We start from the raw sequence: 27213 nt of genomic DNA on the forward strand, positions 1-27213 counted from the left end.
GTCTCTGTCTCTGTGTTAAGTCTCTGTTTTGTATAAATTCTTCTTGTTTTTAACTCTCTTGGTTTTGAGTTAAGAAGGCAGGTAGGTCTATGTGGCGATATGGTATGAATTACCTATGTATAAAATAGTAACGTATAATACTTTCTCCTCTGGGTTTATGAAGTATCTCTCGCTTTTATTACATCTCACTTCAAAGGATCTCCTCTGATGTCTAATGACGACCGATGACGTCAGCTTTTGCCCTCTAAATTCTATGCGACTGCGCGTGCGTGTGACTACCCCTGCTTCCTTCACTGAACAGGTGGCTTCTGCTCTAACGTTACCTCCAGTGAGCAACGGGAGCTGTGCACCGTAAGTCGAATTTTCTAACCCTTGCTTACTTCCACATAATTCAGCATTATGATTTGAAATATGACAAAGAACCTGATAAGGCTAATTTTTAATGTTAGCTAGCATTGATTTAGCGTCATATATGTAAAACCACACAGAGGGCGTAATCGGTAACGTCTGATTGTTACATTACAACTCCGTATCTACTTGCACAGCTCAATGATGATTTGCGCAGATAAAATGTAGATATATATTTTATGTTCGTGTGGTGTTGGTGTGTTACCAGGTTTCGAGAGATTCCGTACAGCTGCACCAATAGCAATCACCTGTAAACGCAGAACACACAGAGCACTGTCTGAAACATCGTCATGCGGGGATTGAATTTGCTGCAGCAGCAAGTACGATAAAGCTGGAGATATATTTACTGCTTGCGGGGATTAATGTGTTATTTAACTTATATTGCTGCAGCAAGTACGATAAGTGTGTTTGGAGAGCGCATTTACGTGCGAGGCACACCGTCTAAACTTAGTTATGTATATCTCCAGACACGCCAATGGGATAAATCGGGATCTATTTTTTTCTTTTTACTGTCTACTTAACATCGAAGCTGTAAATCTTAATTTGCTGATTTTGCTGCTGGATAGCATGTCTATATTCCCTTCTTCATGCGCAATGGACATTTAACAGTCAGTATAAATGTGTGAGCTTGTGTTTTTGCAAGTTTTTTGCCTGTGAGGGTCTCGAGCAGGACTCTCCTTGAGGTGAAGCGGCCAAAGGAGGAGGTAGCAGCCTGCCTTCGTCTTCTGGCATCACCAGGACAGCTGAATAATGCTGCACAGGACACATATCACACAGGACTGTACACCGATGACTCTCCTGGTCCTGGGAATCTCAAGATGGTTTAGCTGGTGAGGCAGGTTAAGTGCTCAAAGGTTTCACTACCTGCTAACAACAGAGCATGTTTTATTTCACGCTGTTCACTCTCTATTCGTGTATGCCTGCAGGAGTTATAAGTTCATGCACTCATTAAGTTTTTGCTGGTTCTTGCAGGTTGGCTCGGCTGTGAAGTTACCAGGCAGTAGGGTGGCTGTGGTGGGCCTATGTCTGGATGATATAAGATTGGTAAGACTGCACTACATGGCAGAAGTTGTTTTAACCTTCAAGACCTGAGTTTAATTCTCAAATGTTCGCTGAGAATCGTCACTTTCATTAGCATTTTCGACTCAGTCAAAACGATCAAGTCTGCCTACATATAAGAAAGATGGACCATTACAAGATGTGTTAATTTAAAAAAAAAAAAACCTTTCTGTTTGGCCCAATGGGTAGAGATGAGGCAAGCTTTTCAGGTCATTGTACCGTAAAATCCGACTGCCAGCACTGTTATCACATCCCCCAGGACTCAGTCAAGCTACTTTAGGACAACTCATGGCCATCAAGAATATGACACAGATTTTTCAAAGACTTAAATGCCAATTAATTGGAATTTTAATGAGGTTGCTATTAGGATCTTTACTCTACGGTGAGAGTTTGTGAAGAGAGTTAGTTAAGTCATTTGTCAACATTTGTCATTTAACTTGCAATAATCCTTGCCCCTGTGTGGTCCTCCAGTTTATGGCACACTTCAGAGAGAAACCTGAGGACTGGTCTTACAGGCAGAGTAAGTGTGAAATAATTATAGTTAAGATCTTAAAAAATATTAGTGATAGCATCTTGTTAGCTTAAACAGTTAGACTGAGGGTCATTACTGGGTCAATTTCAATGTCTTCTATGTCTTTTAGGTTTAGCAGTAGCGACATGACAAAAGAAAAATGCAACTTCCCCACAATGTAAGGCTAAATGTCTAAGATAGTGTATACAGGTTATTATGTTAAAACGGTTGTAAAGCATTGCAAAGACCTGGGCTGCGGTCGAATAGTGCTTTTTGGTTAGGAAGGTTCCTAACGGAGTGAAACGACCCGGAAGTGTGTAAGTGTCAGCCATGCTAAGAGTCATTTGAATTCCGTAAAGATAAGGAAAGGAGCTTCATTGCTTCCTTTATTATCTCCTTTGGCATCTGTTTTAAAAAGATGAGTTATTAAAATAATGATCACACTCTTCCTGCATGCTAGGGCTAGATTTATATTGCCAGAGTCATATTTGCCAGCCTTTCTTATTCTTAAATGTAGAACAGAAGGGGTACCAATTTCTTTGTTTCCATGTGGGCATATTGCTGCAATCTCAGCACAGAGCACCTCCTATCCAGCACCCATAGAGGGCGCTACAGTTGCAGTTTTCATTACACAAGATTTTTCATAAAGACAAGGCCAGAAAGGAAACATTGATTGAAGTCAATAGCTCAACCCAACTGAATGTATTTTTACAGCTCTTTATACAGACATATATACCACAATTAGTTCCAACTAAGTGATCTGACTGGACAAGGGGCATTCCATGAGTGGCGATATAGAGAACAACATCAATGGGACTTTTCGCTATGTATCACTCCGTCTCAGTCAGGTGTTCTGAATACTGTTAATTAACATCACAGCAGGCAGTGTCTACATTAATTAAGCTGATACCTCTAAATCACACAGCAGACTCTTATTTCACTGGTTGATGATAAATTAAAACCTACAGATGAATGTACATGATAAAAAACAGCTGACTGTGGTAACCTGTCGACAGAGTGCAGGAGAATGTTTGGGTTGCTTGGCAACAGAAGTCCAGTTTCAGTTAAGTTGTGGAGTTGAGTTGAGTTGGTGGAGCAAAAATAATAATCTGTTCTTGATTTCTACTTTTTACTACTATTTTTAGCTTGTATAACTGTTGTATTAAAGCAATATCACACTCGAGGTTGTGTTGCTGTTCTAAATATCATCATGGCTTTGATTATCTTACGACCCAATTACAGCTGTCATTACATTTACTGCAACTAGAGCCCAACCATTTATCGGTCAACCGATTTTATCAGCTGATATTCGTACTTCGCAGATATATCGGTATCGCCGTATATGTCCTCCGACATGCTTCGATGTAAATGTATTACATTTTTTGCAGTGCTGTGGGACAAAGTCATTACACCCCATGACAAATAGAGAGTGCAGTTTTACTTTTCACAGATTGACAGCCAGACTCCAACGGTGTGTCCGAAACCGCATACTATCATACTAATACTAACCGTGACGTAAAATTGAGTATGTCATGCGTTCCCATCTCATAGTATGCAATTTTGTGTATGCGAGAAATGCCCGGATGTATACTAGATCGGCCCGGATGTATGAATATGAGATGGGAGCTCACTGGTTGTACTCAACCACCCCAAAATGCATTGCGGCTTATCAGCTTCTACTATGGGGGAGATGGGCCGGAGATCAGACCAGACATACGTAAACGATTAAGTCACGTGATACGGAGAAGACGGCTCTGAGTATGATGCCAACGGCATCCTTATAGTCAGGTTAGTAGGCAGTATGCAGTATATACTGTTTGAGTATGTAGTAGGCAGTATGTAGTAGGCAGTACGTTAGTATGCGGTTTCGGACACAACACAAGTCTTTTAAATAAAGTATAGCTGAAGTCAAGAAATGACACAGCCACGCACTCATGGTTACAACTATAAACCAGCACAAAAATGACAATTACCAACATATGCAGAACATATGTTATAAACAGACACATTAAAAACACTAACAAAATATTTTTTTGCATTTTGGAACATAAATAGCAAACTTAATGACTTAAACTACTCAGTCAGCACTAGGCGGCAGGCATGATGGGAAATGAGGATGTCCCTATCGCTGCCAGAGTGCGCGTCACAGCTGAGCAGAGCAGCACACACAGCGAAGGGAAACATTATCTTTCCCATACAGAACGAAACTCATGTTAAAATCTCAGTTATCAGCCAAAGAAGCCCCAAAAATCCAATATCGGGCGGGCTCTAACTACAACATCGCTCCCTCTCATGTTATATTGCTTATTTATTTAGCAGATGTTGTTCAGTTGAGCAGTGTTTAACTCTAATCCATTTATAGATTAGAGCCTTAGAAGAACAAATATATACATTTTAAGTTTGAAAAGGGCATCTTATGAAGATACAACAAACCTGAAAAAATCTTCTGTTCAATTCCAGGGAGTTATCGTCTTTCTAAAAGCTTTTCTGCACTGTCCTTATCTATCCTTGTTTCCGGTGTAAATGGCAACACCTCGGATCTTTTTCACCACCATAAGGTTTTATATGCAATTTCAGTCCCAGTCCAGTGGCTCACTGTGAGCTGTTCCTCTTCTGATATCCAGCTCTGTCTCAGATCAGCTCTCAGGTATTGGCTGTCCTGTGTTCACTTTGCATACTGTCTTTAGGTCAACAGCAAGGCGCTCCAGTTTTCCAGTGAGTAGATTCCCATACTGTTCCAGCACTTTGTTCAGTCTGGTTTGGGTCATACAGTTGTGTATAGCAGATTGAGAAGGTGTCTCCCTGTCACTCTGCAAGGCCCCCAAAGTAGAATCAACGTTAATTTTAACCCAACAAAATTTAGCATAAATATGTTTTACAGAACTATTATAGTAATTTCTGAATACAGGCTGTTAATAGCATCTCTGTTGTGAACCTGCTTTCTTACTTTGTAACATTAATGCTTGTTATAAGACACAATTCACCATATTCACACGGCAGCAATTTTCTCTGAGGTCACACTCAGGTTGGGAATCTCAAATCTATAATTTTATGCTATAATGTTATGAGGGGTGTAATACATATTAACCAAGGAAACTGAACAAGTCTTCATTTCACTTCTTTTTGACTGATCTGAAACTGAAAAACAATGCTTTGTGAAACATTGGACGGACATCTGGCCATATTTCATAGTAAAATAACATTTGATAACCCATGAGCTACCCTTGGACAACAGCTAGCGTTAGCATTCAACCAATTCTTGGCTTACCTTATTATTAGCTAGGAATGTTAGCTGTTGTCTAACAACTGTGCAAACTGTGGGTTTGCTGACATTACTGTTAGCTGGAAATGCTACATGTGTAATGTTAGCTAGAAAGTGGCATGATGCTAACATTAGCTGTTGTCTAACAGTAGCTAATGGGTTATGAAATATGTGGGTTTGCTAACATTACAGTTAGCTGGAAATGCTACGTGTGTAATGTTTGCTAGAAAGTGGCCTGATGTTAATATAAGCTGGTGTCTAACACTGGCTAATGGGTTATGAAATATGTGGGCTTGCTACCATTACCGCTAGCTAGGAATACTACGACAGAGAGAGAGAGACAGAGCGCTTTTTAGCAGCTGGGGATGATTTTTTGTAGTTGTTCTCAATGAGAGGGAAGCTTCTTGCACGCTGCTGAGCGTCTCGTGTTTTTCTGCTCTGTGCACCTCACGTTTTTGAGGAATCACTCTCAGGGCCTCAAGGTGAAAAAACTTCAACTCAAAGCAGAAAAGCACCCGAAGTCATTTGTGTTTTTTATCATTGTCCAATCAGATAAATGGAGAGGCGGGACTTCTGTCAGTTTACAAAATAACGGTCACGTTCATAACAGCTAATGATTCAGTGGTTGCCTTAACAGTACTTTACTTCCAGTAACTTAGAGTTTACTTACTTTTACTTAACAGTAAAAAAAATAAAAAATAAAGGCGCAGTGAGCTGCTCTTTTTTAACCATGGGCTTCAACAGAAAAGGCAGTGCGGTGCGCCTCGTGTTTTACAACCTGCAAAACGCGCTCTGTCTGATCGACAACTTAAGTGTGTAAAGTGGCCTGATGCTAACATTAGCTGTTGTCTAAAAGTGCATGTGGTAATGTCTAGTGCTGCTGTGAACTTACTATTGCAGTAGCAAAATTCAGGGCAGATATTTTGTGAGACAAATGATAATTGGTCAGTTTGTTGCTAATTTGTATTCAATGTATTTACATTAACTTGTTAATTAAATAGAAAATTGTCTATCCAAAATGTACTCTTTGTTTTAACTGTCTAATCATATTTTTTTCCCCCTTTTGTCACATGTATGAATATATTTCTTTATGTTTATTTATGATATCATAGTATTTTGATGTATTCACATGTATCACCTGTATCTGAAGGTTGTTGACGAGACCCACATAATTTGAAATATGATGCCCAAGTCTCTCGAGCAATGAGGTCTGACATTGCATTGTGGTCTGCTTCGTTGTCCTGTTCACTCCAACTTGAAACACCTGGAGGGCTCCGAGCACTTCTGCACGCTTCTGCTGGAGCTGGACAAACACACAAAATGTGCAAAAGTTGCTGTGACATGAAACAGACTGCTGTAATAATAATAAATCATTAGTATTTGACGTCAAAGTTTAAGTCCAGGTCTGTGGCGCTGTACTTGAGCTAAATGCTAACATTAGCATGCTAATAATATAACAATGACAGTGCTATCTTGGTAATGCTGAGAAGGTTTTATGTTTCCCATGTTTTTCATGTCGGCTTCTGAGCATTTCCTAATTAGCACTCAACACATTATTATGTAATTCTCTTTTTTTCAGTGCACTGATTTGACAGTCTATTGAAGGCTAATTCTGACCCTGTTGCTGGTTCAATCCTCCTTCCCACACCTGCCATGAAATGATCCAGGCTTCAGCCCCCTTGACCTCGCACACATTGTCCAGGTTGGTTGATGAACAAAACACGCCTGTACATTGGTCCCTTTGACATGCTTAATATATGTCTTGCTTCCCACTTGAATCACTATCTGCACAGATTTAAAGTACACAGAGTCTAAACAGTTTGCTTAAGAGTTAAGTGCATGAGGATAAGTGATGTCTTTGTGTAAAGTGCCACGTTTACCAAACATGCTCAGATGTAGACAGCTTGTTATCACACCCTGGCTTGCCCCTGTTGACACAACACTGCTCGTCTCACTTGTTGAAACATTTCCCTAAAATCTTGAAAATTGCTGTCTTGACTTATTGCACAATACGTGGAGAAACATTTCAACCTTAAAGCTCTAGTAACATTTTAAGAGACATATCCTGACCATCATTGGATAGATTGTGATGAAAACTTCTAATTCCTCATCCATTCAGGAACGAATCTAATAACGTTTCTTATCCCCTTACTTCTCATCTAGCACAATATTGAGGTCTACGTGTTAGTTTGCAAATATTTTAGCTTATTAACAAACCTAAAACTATTAAAGGGGACATATTTTAGCTATGCAATCAATTTTATATTATTCAAATGTGTTTTGAATCTACACATAATATATACATATTTTACTTTAATAATTGTCTCTCCTTCCTCCTGAAATGAACAAGCCGTTTTGCCATTCAAAGGTTAGACCTTAGCCACGATTAGCTGACAGTATTTGGAGTGACCGCATAGCCCGGCCGCACTGCACTGTCACTCCAAAGTTGTAGAAAACACAGCTGCTCTAGGATCGGTTATTCGGCCTCATATGTACAGACAAGAATCGCCTGCCAGGAGGTATCGGAATGGTAAGTTGAAAGCTTGTGAACGACTTGACTACGAGCTCGTGCAAGAAGGCAGCCTGAGGCGAAGGACGGCGAATGACGATTGGTCGGTTTCAGTGAAAGCAAGGTTCTACATAACCTGCAGCTGTTCTGAACGGCCCATTTCAGGGCTACCTTTTTAAAAATGTAATTCAATTCATTCATGTAAAAACACGGAATTATGCAGTTTTCAATTTTTAACTGTGAACAGTAACCAAAGAAATGTGAAACCCATGCAAAAATTGTGAATATCCATTCAAAAGATATGACCCCTTTAACAACGTGTTTAGTGCTAATAAGCAAATGTCAGGATGCTAACTTGCTTAACTAAATTGCTGAACTTTGTAAAGACCTGCCAAACAAGGGGCTTGCCCCTGTGTTTTACCCCCTGTATATGCTAAAGGAGCAAACGCACTAATGCTAACTTAACAAAGTGTGAGTTATGGTTCATCCATTTTTTCTCCATGCTTGATGAGTCTTTCTCAGCAATCCTGTCTAGCTAAATCATTCGGCATTGTTTAGATTTTATAAAAATGCCTTTTACCAGACAAACCGATTATATTTTTAGATGCAGAAGTCACTGTCTTGAATACTGGAAAATGTACTTCAATAACAAATAGACTGTATAGACATGCATTGAATGAAGCTTGATCCTTCACTTACAGAAGATCTCAGTAAACGTCAGGTTTTCGTACATCAAATGCTAAGCAAAACCACATATTAATACACTGTAAAAGAAGGTCCTCTCATTGCATAGTTTCCTGTATTAATTGATAAGTAGTAGTAGACGAACACCCTAATACATGCAGGCAGTGTGTGTTCGTTTCAGGTTAGGCATGACTCACAGTTTTGTTTGCCCATTCTGCTGGGCGAACCCAAACACATGGTAGCTGCAGAGGAGAGGGCAGCATGTGAGAACCCACGCAGTCAGCCTGTCACAAACATGCACGCACAGAGAAACACCCATGAGTCATTTGGAATTATTTGGAAATTGTGTCATTTTTAAAAAGTTATGTTTTTTTTAATATACAGTATATTTAAATACTATTTTTGTTTTTAACTCATCCGATACAATGTTACAGATTAATATTAATCAATACTTCCTTACCATGTCTTTCTTCAGGCCCTCAATTGTTTTCACCATGTTTTTCCGGGCATCACGGTTGCACCAAAAGTCAATGGGTCTGGCCTGGACTCCAGGTAGATGGGAGGAAATCACTCCTATCAGCAGCAGCAGGAGTCCTAGAGGAACACACAGGTGAGACGACTGAAGACTTTCCATCTAGCTCCTGTTTGTTAGCAGATTGGATTTTAAACACTTGTAAGCACTTTTATCCCCTTCTATCCCCTCTGGCAAACTTTCGGAGTTCCTGTCATGATCTGTATCTCACTTGTTTATATCCTCTGATCTTGCCAAAAAAAACAGCCTCAGGTTGCGCTCTGACAAGTTGAATTTCCAGATCATTCCATCGTTTACATTTTAATGAAATGGGAAGGAATGAATCACCTGTTGATAAGATTACACTGTCTAGAATAACCGTTTCCTGGGTAACAAGGTCAAATTTTAATAACTTTGTGCTCCTAATAAGAATCTCCTCATGGCTATATCACTATTATATTCGAACATTAATGTAATCAATCATATGCAACATCTTGTCTGACATCCAAATGACAAGTTTAGACCACTACAAGGATGTATTAAGTACAGTAAAACCAGCCCCCCCCCCCCCATTTTTCAGTAAGATTGATAGTTAGTCCAATGAGTCAACTTACTGCTATAAGCCATAACCTGTTCCGAGGTGCATGGTGTCCCTCAGCATCCGTCGTCCTCAACTTCAGAAAAATAAGCTCAGAACACAAATGCCCAAAGTCCTTCTGTATCCAGTAAAAGTGTGATTGTCCAATACATAAAACTCAGGCAGCCCAGAATCATCGGTTGAGCTTTCAGCTTTCTCTTTAAATAATTTGACAACTGTATAATGGACTGATCAGTGAGACTCGCACAAGACTATGACACACAGCAAGCGAGCTTTATATTTGATTTAGCCAAAAGTTAATGTTTGACACTGGATTCTCAACGCAAACAAGACAAGAGAGGCACCACGTAGACCCAGACAGTACTAACCCTGTTACAACATGAATACACAGACATGCAGGACTTACTCATTACATTTCTGATAACTGATTGTAGTTCCGGGTTCCTCTCCTGCATATCTGTTTCTTGTCATTCATATCATGCTGGATAATAGTTGATTTTTGTCATAACAACAATACAAAAATTACACTGCTACCACTATTAGTAATACTCCTTCCACAAGAAACAATGCTAATCATATGCTTAGATTAGTGGTTCCTTCATACTCCAGCAATAGACAAGACAGAAGTGTAGACAACAAACTGGTAATAGGAGTCTTTTTCCCAATCAGTAAACCATTTTTAATTTTACACTTAGAGTTAGCCACTATATGCTTTTATACATTATATATAGCTGTTCAACTAAAGGAGATATTATTGAAGCCACAGCAATTTTAAGATACAGCCTGAGCTCATAAAACTTGACTCTAAGCTGTCTTTCAAATCTGTGTGTTGGATTAAGTGGCCTCGTTTGCTCGGTCATGTCGATTTGCCCTGTACAACATCAGGAAGCTCAGACCCTACCTATCAGAGCATGCAACACAACTGCTGGTACAGGCTCTCGTTATATCAAGCACTGACCACTGCAACTCTCTACTGGCAGGCCTCCCTGCATGCACATTCAAACCTCTGCAGACGATCCAGAACGCAGCAGCGCGACTGGTCTACAATCAACCCAAAACAGCACACGTCACTCCACTGTTCATATCCCTCCTCTGGCTCCCAGCTGCAGCTCGCATCGAATTCAAAACCCTGTTGCTCGCTTACAAAAACAGCAACAAAAACGGCCCCTGCCTACCTGAACGCCCTCATCCAGGTCTACGCTCCCTCCCGCCCACTACCACTCAGCCAATGAAAGGCGCCTGGTGCTCTTCTCCTCAGTCGTCCCCAGGTGGTGGAACGAGCTACCAAACTCCTTTCTGTCCGCAGAGTCCCACACTGAATGATGTTGATGCTATTGATGATATTCATGATGCAGGGTTCATACCTACCTCATTGCCTGGAAAAAAGAGAAACAAAAAAAATGTCTTGCTCTGTCTGTCTTGATCCTTGCTTGTGTTGTATTTACGTCACCTAGGACAAATGCGTCTACAGGCCTCACCCAGCAGATCTAAGAGGCCGGTCTAGATTGTAAGGAATTCACTGATCTGCTATGGTGCTTGCCAATGTAAAGAGTTAGGTTACCCTTCAGGAAGTCATAGCCCGGGCACACAGTTTGCGATCTGAACCGTTTGAAAGATCATGTTCAATTCTGCAAAGAGAGTGAAAAAAACTTTCTTAAAAGAATTCTTATTGCTCTTCCTAGGAATCTATGATGACATCAAGGAATCATGCCAGAATGATTTACAGTGCACAAGGAGTTCATGCCTGTCCTTTTGACTACACACGCCCACTGCTGCCTCCTAGCAGGTCTCTCTCCCCCCCTGTCTCTGTGTCTTGATTACAGGAGTGGGATCTGGTATGCAGGAGTTGGGTGGCAGCTGCTCGTCATCATCAATCTACACGGCTTCAAATAATGGGCTCCTCCTCCACCATGCTGCCAGATTGTAGACTCTGCTAAACAACAGTCAGTCTGATCTAGCTCTATTATTCTTGCATGCGTTTCGCTTTTGCTCATTCAATTTTTGCTCTGCCTACAGCCGTCCTCACCTGACTCCTGCTCCAGCCCTACTCCTGTGACTTCTATACACTCTGGATCTTCTCCTCTGGATTACGGACTCACTCTGGCTCACCGCTCACTCCATGCCCCGCTCTGCTCCTACCTCTGATTCACGGCTCAGCCCCTGCTTCCCCCACACCAAGGAACTCTCAGCTCACACAATAAGTATTGTTTTCCAATAAATCTTTTGGCACCAAGTTCTCATCTCAGTGTTCTGTGTTTCTGCATTTGGGTTCAAGCAGTATCGCCCCGTAACACAAACGTTAATTAAATGATTCCATTTAATTAGAAAATTCCAAAATCATTCAAAGCCACATTATTTCTTTCTTATGGGATTCACCCAGGAAGTGCGGCCCAGTTTTTTTTATTTTTATGCATTCATAGTATTTAAAGTCCTCTCCTCGTGACCTCAGATGTGCCCCCTTCATTGCCGAGAAGGCGTTGGCACAATGAGCTTTCTCCTGCACACCAAGCAGTGAATTACAAAGAGCTCTGACAAATATCTTTCACCACATGTAATCCTGAAGATGAACCACTCATTGTTAACCCTTCGAAAGCTGAACCGAAGAGCAGAGCATCCAAACCAGTAGGAGAAGTGTGTGTGTGTGTGTGTGTGTGTGTGTGTGTGTGTGTTATTTTGTCTATACATCCATGCCAGAGGTGTTTTTTGAAGTGGTGTGGTTCGTACGCGTGTGTCATGAGTCATTCTAGTTTAGTTATGTTTTTGTCTTGTATTTCGGTGTTCAGTTATTATTTCTTGATTTGCCTTGTCACTTTGTCCCTTGTCATGAGTTTTCATCGTTTAGTTTTGTATTTAGTTTATTCTGTGTTCTTGTCAGTGTTTAGTCTTTAGTTTAGTATTTCACTTGTGTCTCTTTGGTTAGATCATTTCCTGTTTTACTTTGTCACCTTGTCTCTCGTGTTGGTCCACTTCCTGCCTTTGTGTGTTTTCCCGCCTGTTTGATTCTGTGCCCTGCCCTGATTGTTTTCACCTGCCCCTTGATTGTCTCACCTGTGTCTGATTAGCCTCACCTCCTAAGTTTATTTAGTCTTTGTGCCCCCCTGTCTTGTTGCCTGTTCATTGTCATCCATCGTACGTGAGTCTATGTCGTCTATCCTGTGTCATCCATCGTACGTGAGTCTGTCATCCAACGTGTGTTAGTCTATGTCCATGACCTTTCCCTGGATATTCTTTGTGCTTCCCCTGACCCCTCGTGTCTCTTGGATTACCTGTTCCTGGTTTTGTTGTAAGTTTTTTGCTCTGCCTTTTGATTTTCCTTTTTGTCTTTTGTTGGAGTTTAGATTTTGTTTTTGCCTTTTGTTTATTAAATCCATTATTTCAGTCTGCATCTGGGTCCTCACCTTTTTTGTTTAAACCGAAACCGTGACAGCGTGTCATTAATGAGCTCTCTGTTAACATTCAGACGTGTGTGGAGCGCATTATCTCGCAGCTGTGCGTCTCTGTGGGAAGAGCCTTTACCATGGCAACACCAAGCAATGAGTACCTTTTTAAAAGGCTGGGCTCTCTCTCTCCCTCTCTCCCTCTGTCTCTCTTTTATCTGCTCTCAGACTCTTCCACTTATTTCACCCACAACATTCTGCTGGGAGACGGAGAGGATGACACAACAGGAGGATTTCTTTATATCGTTAACCATGTCCTTCGTATCCTGTGGTCTGTTCCTAAACTATTGGTTAGTTAGAGAAATGTGAGCTCTCACTTTGCTGAGAAAATAGATTTTTGATGCTGCTATACTGACGGAGGCCTTGTTGATTGATTTTTCTTTCTTTTTTGAGGCAACATTAGAGGTCTAAGCAAAGGTGGACAAAGAGATTTACTTTGCTCACAGGACTGGAAGTGCTAAATTCAAAGAGGAAATGCCATCTAAATTATTTCTGTAATTGTCAGAGATGTCAGTGAGGACTTGTTATCGCCAGAAAAGACACAGGGAACGGGAGCTTCTGCATGTGGAAGCAGGAAAGTCCAACAGGGAGGAAGATGAGGAAAAAGATTGTCTGCAGCAGTTCTCACTCTGTCCAGCTTGCAACCGGGGGTGTGATGTCGTCCTGATCCTGCCGTGCTCGCACACCATGTGCGGTCCCTGCATAGCAGCTGGGGAGGGAGTAATGTCAGGTCAGCCCCGTAGTGTCAATCTACCTGTCTGCTCTGTGCCGTGTCCATGCTGTCGACATCCCGTTGAGCTGCCGTGCCGGACCTGGTCAGCCGCCACGTCCTGTCTACCAAAACATCCCACCCTGAGTGCTGCATGTGTCAGCAGGGAGACGGACATCAAGGGGAGAGCACCCGAAGATCACCTTCTGCAGGTGAGTTCTCCAATAGTGTTGTGAAATTCACATGCAATATGTGCGGTGTTATGCAGGCTGGTGCACTGTTGATGTGATGAGTTTACTAAAGAGGTATCAATAAATATGTGTTAAAAATAAGAGAATTATAAAGGATATAAATGTAACCCCGGTTTGGGCAAAGTTGGCCTTTCTGTGAGTTGCATGTTCTCCCCATGCTCCGTGGGTTCTCTCTGGGGTCTCCGGCTTCCTCCAACAGTCCAAAGACATGCTTGTAAGGTTAATTGGTGACTTTAAATTGCCCAGAGGTGTGGGTGTGGGTGCGAAAGGTTGTCTGTGTGTACACGGCCTTTAGCCCAATGATGGCAGGGATAGGCTTATCTCAGTTCCATTTTAAATGTACATTTATTTATTTTTACTTGAAAGTAATATTTCATCATTTAAAAAGAATGAATCTCATTCGCCTTTCTGGGATTTGAAGAGAGGATTGATACTAGTCTCATAACTGTGTAAAAAAAATGTAAACCCACGGACAGCAGCCGCTTAGCTTAGTTTAGCTTAGCTTAGTTTAGCACAACATAAAGACAATAGATCGTTTAAAAAGATGGGTGACATGACAGCTCCCTAAAAGTGAAGCCAAACCCTCTCTATCGCCCCCTGCTGACTGGCTGCAGTATAGCTCATAAAGCCCGCCTCCTCCATGTTAACAGATGGGACATGAGTCAAACTATAAAATCAAAATACACATCAAATAAATTTTTCTCAAACATGGTTTCTGTCATTATAGTTAGTTCTTATCATGCTGATTTATGTCCAAGTGTTCATTTTTTATGACGTGTAATGGCACTCAAACAACAAAAAGGCCATTGGTGGAAATCAGAAGTCAAGACAAGTGATTACCTGCCTGTGCCCTCAGGTGTGCAAGTGAGATGACGACATTCACACAACCAACCCCACTCACATACACACACACACACACACACACACACTCCCTGCACAGCCTCTGGCTCCAAATTACATCACCGGTGCAAGATCGCAGCGCCCGTCATGGGGGCTACTTTCAATTTTGCACAATGAGAGCAGATGGAGACCTGTCTTTTATATACAGTCATTGATAAAGACTAAAGACAAGGAGGAACAGCTAGCTTGTCTACATACAAAGGTAATAAAGTTCACTACCAAGCTCACATATTAAAACATATTAAGATATAATGTGTTAATTTTTGAGCTTTTTCACATCTGATATATGAATATTTGAACATTTCCCAAAATGTCAAGAAACAATTGGCAAACAAAAGTTTGGGTACGTTTCTTTTCATTTCATTACAATAATTTAATCCAGTGTCTCTGGTTTGGATTTACAACTTTTTTCCTCATTGTTTATTTCAATCTCACTACTGTCGCTATATTTAGGTGGACACATGCTGTCAGGATGCATGTGACATGACAGCACAGAGCAGGTTACATGGTGAGTATGTGAAACCTTTACCTACATGAACTTTACTGTTAACACAGGCAACATGCAGAGTAGTGTGCACTCTCCTTACCCAGGCTGCAGTGCTGTCAGTTCCTCGGGTGCACCAGTGGATGGCGACGTAGACCTGCGAGAGGAGGAGATGGAGCAGTCTGTCTTTGGTCAGAAATCATATTTGATGCTTTTAATCCTAAAACTAAATGCATTTCAAAGAGGTTCTATTTCATAAAAATCCACATATTTTGTCATCTTTTGTTTACTTGTGGTCTGCTTTAGGATTATGTTTTGCTCTGGACCCTTTAACTGTCCCGCCATCACTCCATCTTTCCAACTCCTACCTCACCATCGCTTTCAAACGACAAAGCCTCCCTGACAAACCTCAAGACACCAAGGTCAGGAGACCACTGACCTATGACCCCAGTGTTACCATTCCTCCAGTCTGCGCTGATGTTTTGATCACACGAGGACAGTATTACTGGGAGGTAGACGTCTGTAACAGCTCCGTCTACAGGGTCGGTAAGAAGTCTGCTTAAGTTGTTTTGATGCCAGTGTGTTTATATCATCGAGAAACCCTCACCGTTAGTCAGCAAGACTGTGCTTGTTTAACAAGCCCACACTAAACACACATGCACACGTCACCAGACATTACTCCACAGTTTATAGTGCCACCAAGCGGTTAAACCGGTTAGACCTTTTTTTGTCAAATTACTGGAACAATCTGGCATGTATTGAATCACGTTGTCAGAAGAATTGCCACTTTACGGCTTTGCAAATGATAAAGTAACAACTGAAAAGGCACCTGAGAAAAAAACTGATACTTGTACACTCACCAGAGTGTTTGGCATCAATTAAATATTTGATATCAATCGATTATAATAGGTCAAGTTGTAGTCATGATTTTGTGCCTGTCAAATGTTCATATGTATGATGGTTAGGGGATGAGGGGAGTAACAATCAAATAATAACCCTGGGAAAAAGATGGAAGCAAGAATAAGGGATTTATTACAAAATAAGGTAAGTAGAATTTATTAAACGACTGAAAAGAAGCGTCTATCACTACAACAAACAAAAGAGAAGCTGATATACGTATATAAGTCAAAACACTGTTAACCAACTACCATTACAACTAACAACAAAGAAACACAAAGGCCTCGAAAACAGTAAGCACTAGTGCAATCGATGTTGGACACATGAAGCCCAATGACCCACTGGCACTGGCTGCCTCCTCTCTGCTGCTCTTTATACTCTCCTTTATTAGCAAGTTGGCACAGGTGAGGTCAATCACCTGCTGCACCAAGGGGAGAGCAGCACCTGAGCAGCACACAGGAGAGAGAGAGAGAGACACCAGAAAACACCACAACACACACACAAAGCACAACCACATGTAACACCTCCCCCCATAAGAACAAACTACTGTATGTTTGTTTAAAAAGGGATACATCATTTTAACATGTTACACACACACCATGGCATTCTTCACTGAACCCACTAACCCAGATGCCAGAGGATGAATATATCGGCCAAATGGTGTTCTTACTTCAACACTAACTAATATATTTCAATTTATTTAAAAACAGTTCGTACTGTAACAGAAAAGCTTCTATAAATGCCCAATGACTGCCTCTTAGCAAACACAAATTATTCAGCACAGTAATAAAAAATCAGTCGTTTCAGCTGTTTCACCTACTTCTTTATTTTCGGAGTTACTGACATCAAAACTGTCCTTCAATATCAAAGTTCAATGAAGCTGAGAGTCCTTAACAGTCCACCATTTTAATGTAGCAGAAAGCTAACATGGAACTCTTTTACATGCTCACAATGACAATGTTAGCATGCTGATGTTAAGCAGTTATAAGCAATCCAGGGTCTGCATCTTTCAGAGGAAGTATTTGAAGGCCGATTGCGTCACAGCGGTGCATCGAAGGCTGTCCCATTCTGAAGGCTCCTTCAGATGCGTCTGACAAATGCATCCTCCTTTTCCCGGGACGTGAAGGATCCATGAGGCGCATCCTTCGCGGCCCAACGTTTCCCCGAGATCCCTTGCGTGCCAATTAAAACAAGATGGTGGACTATGTAGCGGCCGAGGTATACACGTTAAATGTAAAAGTTTTTGGTTTCAACTCAAATTGCTAGAGACACAAATGTAAAAAAACAAACAAAAGCGGCCTTATCTTTAAAATAACAGGTTAACTTGCGTGATGCTAGTTATGATAGCTAGTTAGCCCGCTAGGTGACAGGAGCCACGTTTGGTGACACTAACCGGAAATCCTCTGTAGACCAGACCGTCCCATTTCAGTTCAGCCTTAGCGCCTACACAGGCTACGAATGACTCGTCCTCCGTAGGCCCCTTTCTTCGAACGATGCAGCCCCTGAATTAAGACACAGCTATAGTGCTAACAATCTTAGTTGAGGTGGTTAGCATGCTAATGTTTGCCAATGTGCACAAAACACAAAGTATAGCTGTAGAGAACATTACTGGATTTGCATGTAGATTTTTTTATAAAGAATTTGAGAAAATATTAACCAGGTGATGCTAAAGAAAAAGTGAAACAATTTATCTTCAGGGAGACATCAACAGGTATACCCAAAGGAAAGGATCATTTACCAAAGCAGAAGTCAACTGTTTGGTGGCATCAGTGGAAAAATTAAGGATCGATCTAAAAGCCTTTTTTTTTTCTCCTTGGAGACAACTGTGGTGATAAGCAACAATTTCAGGGTGTTTTTTTGGACCTCACTTTAATGGAGAGCCAAGCAGCATGTTGTTTACGCAGTGCTGTCTCGACATCCAGTTTGTAATACCAGAGAATACTGCAAATGCCAGCATAATGTCTCAGTCATTTCAAGATTTCAAGTCTTTATTGTCATTGTGCAAAACGATGAAACAGTGAAACATCTCCCTGAGCTGCGTAGTGCAAAATAAGATCAAATAAAAATGCAATAAAGATAAAACATAGAATAAAACAAGGATAAATAGTTAGCAGATTTATAAATAGTCAACTACTTGTTTACACATAAGGATCTCTGAGTTTTTAACTTTAAGGCAGGAGAATTTGTCCTCAGGGGACTATGAATGTTTGCAGAAGAGTTCACAGAACGCCATCCTATTCCCTGAGCTATTTCAATCTTGACTAAATTGTTGAAACCAACCAACCAATTGACTTTGACATCCCTAGAACCATGTCCATACAAATGCTTTTGAACTTCTTTGTTTAATAAAATCAAATTATAGAATCAGACAGAAGTCTTAATCCAAAGGGCAACTGCAAGTTCCTGAATACAGCTAGTCCCCTCATCTGAAGGGCTTCTTTAGACCATAGTGCATCTTGTGCGATTGTCTGTGAAGGTTCTCAGAGTCTAAACGTCTTCAACAACTTCTACCAAGTCAAGTTGCCTTTTGGATAAAACTTAAACTGCCATGGCCTGGATGACTAAGAACCTTCACAGACAATCGGACAAGATGGCGTTACTGTTGCAGGAATTCTAAGAGAAATGAAAATTTAAAGCTTAAAAATCTTGTAAAGTTGTTTTTAAAAGCTGCTAATCCTTAAATATTCCTGCCTCTCTAAGGTGTGAGCTCACTGGATGGTTCTCTCGGCTGGTGGCTTGAAAGGCAGGGCTCCTATTTTTGTGCAGTGTATGACGGGAGTCGGGAGCCGCTCTGCTCGGTCCCGCCTCAGATCAAAACCATTGGGGTCTTCCTCAACATTGGTGCGGGGGCCTTGAGCTTCCACAACCCTCTGACCCAGGAGCACCTAGCCACTCTGCCAACCCGCTTCAACCCTGCCGGAGTGCTCCCAGCTCTGGGCCTGGGTGAGGGCCGACTGAGGCTGCGGTGTGGCCTCCCACCACCTCCACATGTGTTCCTCAGTAAGGACTCCCTCTACAAGGGGCCTAGTGGAGCCGGTGGAGGCCGGTGGCGCAGGGAGATCCCCTTCCAGTCAGTGAGGAAAGTGATACAGAAGTTTGAGGAACTGGCGGTGTCGGAATCAGACTCAGGCCTGGTTTCCAGTTTTGGATCATCCTGCTCTACCTTGGCTTCCCTTCCAGATTTTGGGATTCCTGGGATGTTTCCCTCTGGGCAAGCAGGACAAGAAACAGGAGTTGAATGAGAAGAGCTTCTGAAACACTTCAATGGGAGAAACAGAAACACACCCACTGCTCCTCCGAGTGGTTTGATCTTTGGCCGTCATTTGAAAGGCTAATTTTTCATCTTGAAGGACTTTTGGCTGCCTGTTTCCACTCTAGGCGTGACCCCGGACCTGCAATTGACTCTCTCCCCAGGACACGGCCCTTTCTCTCAACCAAACAACCCCCACTGATTTGGGATCGGGCCAGAAGAGCCCTCTGTAATGTGAAGTGTGAGGAAAGGGTGGGCTTTTAGCAGCGGGACGCCCTAATTTGCCTCTGTGTGACGGTTGTCAGACAGTAGGGGTCCTACAGTAGCAGTGCGCACGTTCCTGTATGTGTGTATGTGGGTTAAAGCAATACCCTGAGTATGTGCATTTGCTTGGTTGCATTTCAGTGTGTGTGTGAGCAAGAGGGAACAATGTACAAGCAGCAGGGGGTGAGATGACGAGGTGTGAGTACAGTGACACCAGCGGTGTTGACTCAGAGCAGAGGGGACAGGTGGTAACATGCGTTTATCCCGCACCCTGCCTTCGATAGGACAGTAGGGCTGCCCTTTCCTGACCCTTTGAAAACCACAGGACTCCCAAAGACTTCAAAAGGGGTGACAGAGAGCGGGAGAACAGAGAGGGAGAAAGAGAAAACAGCATGCATGAATTGAAGACAGCAGGTGATGACCTGGTAAAAAAAAAAAAAAAAGAAAGAAATGAGCTGCGAGAGGGATTCCCAACGGCTTTCATGCTAAGAGGTCTGAATAGATCAACTGGCTCAGGCCACACCATCTGAGAACCTGATTTAAGGAAGCTGCAGAAGCCCTCTCTTACATTACAAGTGGCGACATAACAGTGTAGTAGTAGTGAAGCTGTATTAGTTGTCTTAGCACATTAAGTCTTGTCATTTTATTGGTCTGATGTTTTAATACCTTTGTTTGCTCAGGGTTTTCTCTACAAATAATACCTACAAGACTTAATTCTGCCCCCTGCATAACTAAAGACAAGACTCCAAGAGTGTGCAAAGAATGGGGATCTTGCACGGTCACTATTTACAAGACTACATCTAGATACGCAGCTGCCCTTATATGTGAAGTGGTTTGTTATCTGTGGTCATTTGAGGCTGTAACATAAGCTGGGTTAGATTTATCTAACTATCTGCTAATGTGTCGTAATCAGTCAGGAAGCTGTAATTCCAAACTCTCACCTGTTAACCAGAGCTAGCCACCACTGCGCTAACACCGTGTAACAGCATCCAACTATTTCTTTACGACATGCAGACAAGCGTTTGCTGGGTTAGCATTGTGAGCTAACAGGCAACGAGAGAGTCATTTTCTTTATCCTGACTTCCAAACTTCACTGCTTCACTTGAGCTGTCTGCCCCTGTGTCCTAATGGCAAACAAGCATCCAACTATCGTGCCACATTCAATAAGGAAACTTGTGTGTACAGTGGTTTGCATTATCTGTGGTGTTTTGGGCTGTAACATTAGCTGGGTATTAAAAATGCATTCCACTAGCAAGGCAATTTCTTTCTACCTACTTCACACTTTCACCAGTTTACAGGAGCCATCTGCCGCCATGCTAACACCGTGTCCTAGCAGCAGTGGCAGCCCTCGTGTGTAGAGTGATTTGCATTATTTGGTGTGTTTTAGGCCGTAATGTGAGCACTGTTAGCCTTATGAGCTAGCAGGCCACAAGATAGCCACTTCTTTCTCCCTACTTCACACTTTCACTGGTTTACTGGAGCTATCCGTTTCGGTAATAGGGATGACAGGAGTGTGCGTGACCTTAAGCTAAACTTTCATGATCACTTTTAAAGGAGCAGTCCGCCCCTGTAAAAAAGTCAAAGCTGGTTTTCTCTGTAATCAATAGAAGCACTAATATTTGAAATTGGAGGAAAAGTTGTGCAAGCAGCTTGTGGTTTCGCCCATTCTACAACAACCAGCATGCATTGCGCCCCTCTCTCTGAAAGGAACGGCCCGGCAAGAGACGCTGGAGTGAAATACTACCGTTTCCACTGCAGGCAATGGGTCAGAGCGGGCCAGAATCTGAAATACAACAAGAATATACCGGTGGATTGCCCAAAAAATCTTCAGGTCTGCAGTCTACATTTCAAACCTGACGATTTTGAACGAGACATGACATCGGAGGCGGGCGTCCTAGATTGAGGAAGAGACATGTTTTACGTAGTCTAGCGAAGGTTTTCCAGGGCCCACTGGAGAAGCGGATAGCGTCCTCCAAAGACACAGAGCGAAAATGCTTTTTTTCCTACCATAATGGCATTAGCTCCCCATGATAGCATGATAGGACTGAGGTTGAAAATAGGTGAACCGGCCCTTTAAAAGTAATTTTGTGTAAGGCTAACTTAAGACTTTCTCTTGTGTCTCTTCTTCATTGTCTTTTAGCTCCATACACTCCAGGATTTCGCATGTCAGGCACAGATTAAACTCGAGAGATTCTGGCAAAGGAAATATTGAAAGTAAACTTTTACTCATTTTCTCCTCTGTCCCGAGGACTCCAAACCCAATTTGAAGAACCACTGCTGCCAAAGACTATTTACTTTTGGCATGGATGATGTCCATATTGTGTTTGTGACCACTTGGCTTATGGTTAAGTATTACAGGCCTTATGGAAGAACTCCCTTTTACCACACCTCCCATTTTCCTATCCTATCATCCTGTTTTTCAATGACTGTGTTTGCCTTTTTGGAAGGTGCAATCTCCTCGTATTTAGTCAGACCACCCAAACTGTTACCCTCATTGTAAGACCAAAAAAAAGATGCGATTAAAAGAAGCATTATCTAGAAGTCACACTGCAGGGAGACATTCGAGGGTCAGAATCGGTGGAGTCGAGCCAATTTTCCGTTTGGCATCCTTCATTTCAAGCATGCACGAGATCTGTTACGCAGCGGGTCGGACTCTGTAGTAGACGATGAGTAACAGAGGGGCTTGTTAGACTGTCGCCTCTCAGGCCACTCATCAGGATGACTGTGTGTTGATGTTTAACGGTCGAGGTATTTACCGCGCGAGTTAAAAAAATGTGCGCGCCGTGACCGCTTCTGGCGTAGCTCTCTCTCTCTATTACGGCTCAAAGTGTGTGGAAGCAATTTGACTCTTGTAAACAGAAATGAGAGAGGCGGGATGCAGATTTCAAAGGGCCGACGGGGAGAGGAGGGGGAGTTTGCCAGGAAGGATGGAGAAGACATGAAACACGTTATTGTGCCATGTGTGCGTATTTGGCGGCTTCTACTGTATTTATGCTGGCTTCATGAACACGAGCTGTACAGCAAGGTGCAGAGGTGGAATGTAACTTGGTACATTTACTCAAGTACTGTACTTATGTACAACTTTGAGATATTCTTGTCTTGAGCATTACACATGTTTGCTCTGCACTGTATTTATTATGCCCTCTTTCACCAGTTGTGTTCTATTTAAGCCTGTTTTTAATCTATTGTTTCATGTGTCTGAATATTGCCTGTTTTGTCTTCATGTCCTTTGATGTCTCATGTAAAGTACTGCGAATTGCTTTGTTGTTTAAAGACTACAAATTGGTAACCTTGCCTTTGTACTCGACTTCATCTCAAAGAGATATGTTGCACTTTATCGTTCTCTTGTTCTTGCTTTGCACATTGATACTTGTAACTTAGTACCACTTACAACTGTACTTAAGTACTGCTTTGTACAAAGTTGATGCACTTGTACTTGAGTATTCACATTATATACAACTCAGTAGTTCCTCTTTACAACATTTCAGAAGGAAATATTTGACTTTTTACTCCAATAAATGTTGGCTTGCTGATTTAACGTAAAAGAACATATGGGGAGTTAACCGATGCGCTGCATTGTGTCAGTAAACTACACATATCACATGAGAGGGGGTGATGTACTGAATATCATCACAGCTGTGATTCTGTCGTAGGTATTCACTACATCACGACCTCGAGTGTGATATTGCTTTTATTCAAGCCGCAGATGGCAGTAAACGGTAACAATCAACAACAGATTACTTTTTGCTCCACCAACTCAACTAGTTTCACAACTTAACTGAAACTTGACTTTTGTTGCCAAGCAACCCAAACATTCTCCTGCACTCTGTCTACAGGTTACCACAGATCAGCAACCAGTGAAATGAGAGTCTGCTGTGTGATTCAGAGGCACCAACTTGATCAATGTAGACGGTCTGCTGTGATGTAAATTAACAGTATTCAGAACACCTGGCTGAGGCGGAGTGATACACAGAGTGAAAAGTCCCAGTGATATTCTTCTCTATATCATGGAATGCCTCTTGTCCAATCAGATTACTTGGTCGGAACTAACTGTTATCCATCCATCCATTATCTATATCGCTTATGTTCAGGGTTGTTGGGGGCTGGAGCCTATCCCAGTTGTTATTGGGCAAGAGGCAGGGTTACGCCCTGGACTGATCGCCAGTCAAACACAGGGCTGACAAACGGAGACAGACAACCTTTCACACTCACATTAGCACCTACGGGCAATGTTGGAGTGACCAATGAACCTGACGAGCATGTCTTTGGACTGTGGGAGGAAGCCGGTGTACTCGAAGGGAACCTACAAATGCACGGGGAGACCATGCAAACACCACACAGAAAGGCCCCCTTCGTTTGAACCGGGGTACCTTCTAGGAACCTTCTAGCTGTGAGGCTACAGCGCTAACCACTGCACCACTGTGCAGCCAAAAACAATATATAAGGAAATCAGCCCAACATTAGTCAAAAGCATCATTTTACTCACATTTTAATGCATTAGTATAAACAATCCACTCACGTCACACTAACAGGACCCATCCTGGAACTTTTGTTTCTTTAAATGCACTTTGAGGGCTTTTATTTGTATTTAAAATGTGGTATTGCTGCTTTAAATACTGTCACTTATCTGGATATCCTTTCCTTCACTTTCAGTATCTAGCTATATGACACATTATTGCAGAATGAACCCTCCAACAATATTTGAAATAGTTTAAAATTGCTTCAGCTGTGCATTAATCAATTGCGTGATGCATAAACAACTAATAATAAATTAATTGTAAGATATATGAGTGACACTTTTAAGGGAGGTAATTTATTGCATGTTATGGTAGAGTTACTTTATTTTAAAATTTCATGAACTTTTGGCTGTTTTTTTTACGCTTAAATTAGGCAACTGCTTTTACTTCTGTAAGAGATCAGAGCACTTCTCCAAATCTAATCAAATAGTTCCTTAACATAGAACAACATATCAGGAAGCATCAGAGGCAATATAACTACATTTAGTCTTATCAGATGTTAGAACATGCTGTCAGTGTTAAATGTTGCTTATTTATTGGTGACAAAAGATGGAGCCTTCACCTTATAACCGCAGAGGCCTTCTCCCCGAGGTGTCAAAATAAACCAAGCAGCCACACAACAACCAAACCCAGTACATTTGGAGTTCGCTTCTGCCCTCTAATTGCCGGCCGTAATTATTGTCACACTCTCCATCATGGACCCCAATTGGGAAATGGCCCGTTTTTATTTCAATAGTTTCGACTGTGTCTGCAAATTGATTCCGTTTGTATGAATGAATAAACATCAACTCTGCAAGACTTCTAACATTTGCATATTGGGTGAGGAGAGGCCCATTCGCCTCTTTCCGTTGCCGGCAGCAGCACAAAATTAGCTTCACAACTGAGCAGGCCGCCTCTTATTACCATCATTATCAGCATCTGCATAACAGTGGCTGCTAAAGCATCACGCGCGTCCTGTTTTGTGCCTCTTGTCAGCTTTTACGGCGCGCTGCGAGGGACATCCTGCGTTTAAATGCAAAGGCGCGGTTGTAGATGAAGATCACAGCTCCTGGAGTTGCATGCGGCTCGTTTCATTCCTCTTGATGTGATTATTTAAGGCTTCAAAGACGATTCTCCAACATCTGTGAATATGTTACCACCTTTAGGCGTTTGCCTGGAATAGCACATACGTTAAAAATGCAACCGGAAATGCACAATCACGACCACATCTTGTGTAAGGGCTTATCTAAACATGAGTCAGGAATAACTGGGTACATTTCCAGCTAATTAATACAGGAAAAGAAAGTCACACATGATTGTCCTGAGTCATGCATGTACCTTGTTGCAATAACTCGTAAAGGTTCCCAAACGGGTTTAATTTTAATGACTTACTCTCGCAAAAAAACTCTAAATATAACTGTTTTTTAATGATTACATTTTAATTTCTTAAAACAAATCACATGGCTGTTTAAGTGCGATTGTAAAAGCAAAATGGTAAAACATGCCACCACGCTTGTTAGTGCAGCAAGCTTCCATGTGATGAGGAACAGGTGGTGCGTAAGTGTGTGCGCCTGTGCGCGAGACAGAGAGAAGGAGAGAGGCACATCTGCCAGGCTATCATAGCTCACCGGCTGAATATTCACACCTACCAGTCCGACCAGCAAACAGGATGCGGTCCCCTCCTCTGTGAGTGTGCGCTGCGTAGTCAGACAGACAGATTAAAGGGGGAGGGTGGAGATAGAGCGAGGGGTGGGGGGTGGTGTACTGTTAAACGATCCTCATTTATGACCTGCAAGCCGGAGTGTCTGACAAACGAGAGCAAATACACAGCGCGCTGATGGAGAGTGAAGTATCCATCCATCCGTGTGTGTATCCGTCCAGCTGCACCATTATGGATGATTTACAGCCGATACCTCTCTCTCCCTCTCTCTCTCTCTCTCTCTCTCTCTCTGTGTCTCTCTCTCTCGGACTCCCTTGGCATGCACGAGAGCACATTTCGATAATGTCCTTTTAATGTCCTTTCCGCAAAAATCTGTTGCTGCGTGTTTATTCCATGCCAGCTCTTTGCCAGAACATTGTGTCTACTTTTAATAGAGTCTCGGTTGTGCTTTTGCTCAGCCATAAAGTGCCATACTCGCTTGATTTATGACGTGTTTGGTCTGCAATGTTTCCTGGCAAATCGAAGATGAAATCAGATTTCACTCTTTTTTTTTTTTTGTCTTTTTCCTCTCTTCGCCCCCCCACAGCTCTTCTGGTTTACAGATTTATATGGATGAGTTCAAGATGAACGCATTGTTGTTAAAAAAGAAAAACGAGCTGTTGTTAAAAGGCGGTGGATTTGGGGCCAAACCGCAGAAAATGGTTCATTTATTGTTATAATAATTGCAAACCCTCTACAATAGATCATATTAAACGCCACACCACTGTAAATATATCTGTTCTTTTAAATGGTTTGCACGAATAGTGTTCTTATGTATACGCAAAGTGCAAACTTCATTTGGAAATTTGCTAACTATATGTTCTGCTCTTTAGAAAAGACAAAACTGCACGAGATCATAACGGAAAACTTTTTTCCCAAACCAGTAAGCAATGCTCTTGAATTCGGCATGGGCATACACCTTTAAGAATTGCGTTTTAGCATTGCTTCCCCGTCACGTGTGGCCAAAATAACAGCGCCTGCAACAAAAAGCAAAAAGTATTTGGTGAGTGATTGCTGCTTGAATAACGGGCTCATGTACAGAAAAGATCTTCAGCTATAATTTAATTTTAATAAACACAATCTTGTTGGAGTAGAGTTTGACGCCTGTGCAAAGATTCCGTTTCCTAACATGCGCTGGACGCTCCAATACACAAACGCTGTCCCAGAGATCTATGGGTGTCCTGGGTTTTGTTAGCGCCAATAGACAATTTAGCATCCAGTCTGCCTAATGAATCACCGTGTGCACCGAGAAGAAGAGTGTCGCTTATCGCCCTATGATGAAGT

General features: G+C 42.0%; 1 protein-coding gene across 4 annotated transcripts; it reads left to right on the forward strand.

The window, feature by feature from the left end:
• The first annotated feature begins 273 nt into the window (after positions 1–273).
• On the forward strand, positions 274–20185 carry LOC138604578 (uncharacterized). 4 transcript variants are annotated; one of them, XM_069676518.1, is made up of 11 exons: positions 274–351; positions 1052–1238; positions 1381–1452; positions 6820–6942; positions 8909–9043; positions 11225–11485; positions 11559–13900; positions 15293–15347; positions 15431–15514; positions 15630–15869; positions 18921–20185. In XM_069676518.1, the coding sequence occupies exons 7-11, from the start codon at positions 13487–13489 to the stop codon at positions 19460–19462; spliced, it is 1335 nt and encodes a 444-aa protein (XP_069532619.1). In that variant the 5' UTR covers positions 274–351; positions 1052–1238; positions 1381–1452; positions 6820–6942; positions 8909–9043; positions 11225–11485; positions 11559–13486; the 3' UTR covers positions 19463–20185. The 4 variants fall into 4 exon arrangements, with proteins under 4 accessions (XP_069532619.1, XP_069532620.1, XP_069532621.1 ...); XM_069676519.1 differs by having other exon boundaries at positions 324–1238; positions 11559–13269; positions 13485–13900; XM_069676520.1 differs by having other exon boundaries at positions 324–1238; positions 11559–11743; positions 13148–13900.
• The last annotated feature ends 7028 nt before the right edge of the window (positions 20186–27213 follow it).

Source organism: Semicossyphus pulcher, unplaced genomic scaffold (assembly GCF_022749685.1).
Source record: "Semicossyphus pulcher isolate SPU_LCO1_2020_fin unplaced genomic scaffold, fSemPul1.0.p SCAF_26, whole genome shotgun sequence".
In the NCBI taxonomy this organism is placed as follows: Eukaryota; Metazoa; Chordata; class Actinopteri; order Labriformes; family Labridae; genus Semicossyphus; species Semicossyphus pulcher.

Bases quoted from the DNA above. Each gene is read 5' to 3' on its own strand.
- LOC138604578 (XM_069676518.1), top strand. From the start codon at position 13,487: ATGTCAGTGAGGACTTGTTATCGCCAGAAAAGACACAGGGAACGGGAG. The intron at 15,515-15,629 runs GTCAGAAATCAT...GGTCTGCTTTAG, and splicing joins GATGGAGCAGTCTGTCTTTG to GATTATGTTTTGCTCTGGAC. The intron at 15,870-18,920 runs GTAAGAAGTCTG...TGCCTCTCTAAG, and splicing joins CAGCTCCGTCTACAGGGTCG to GTGTGAGCTCACTGGATGGT.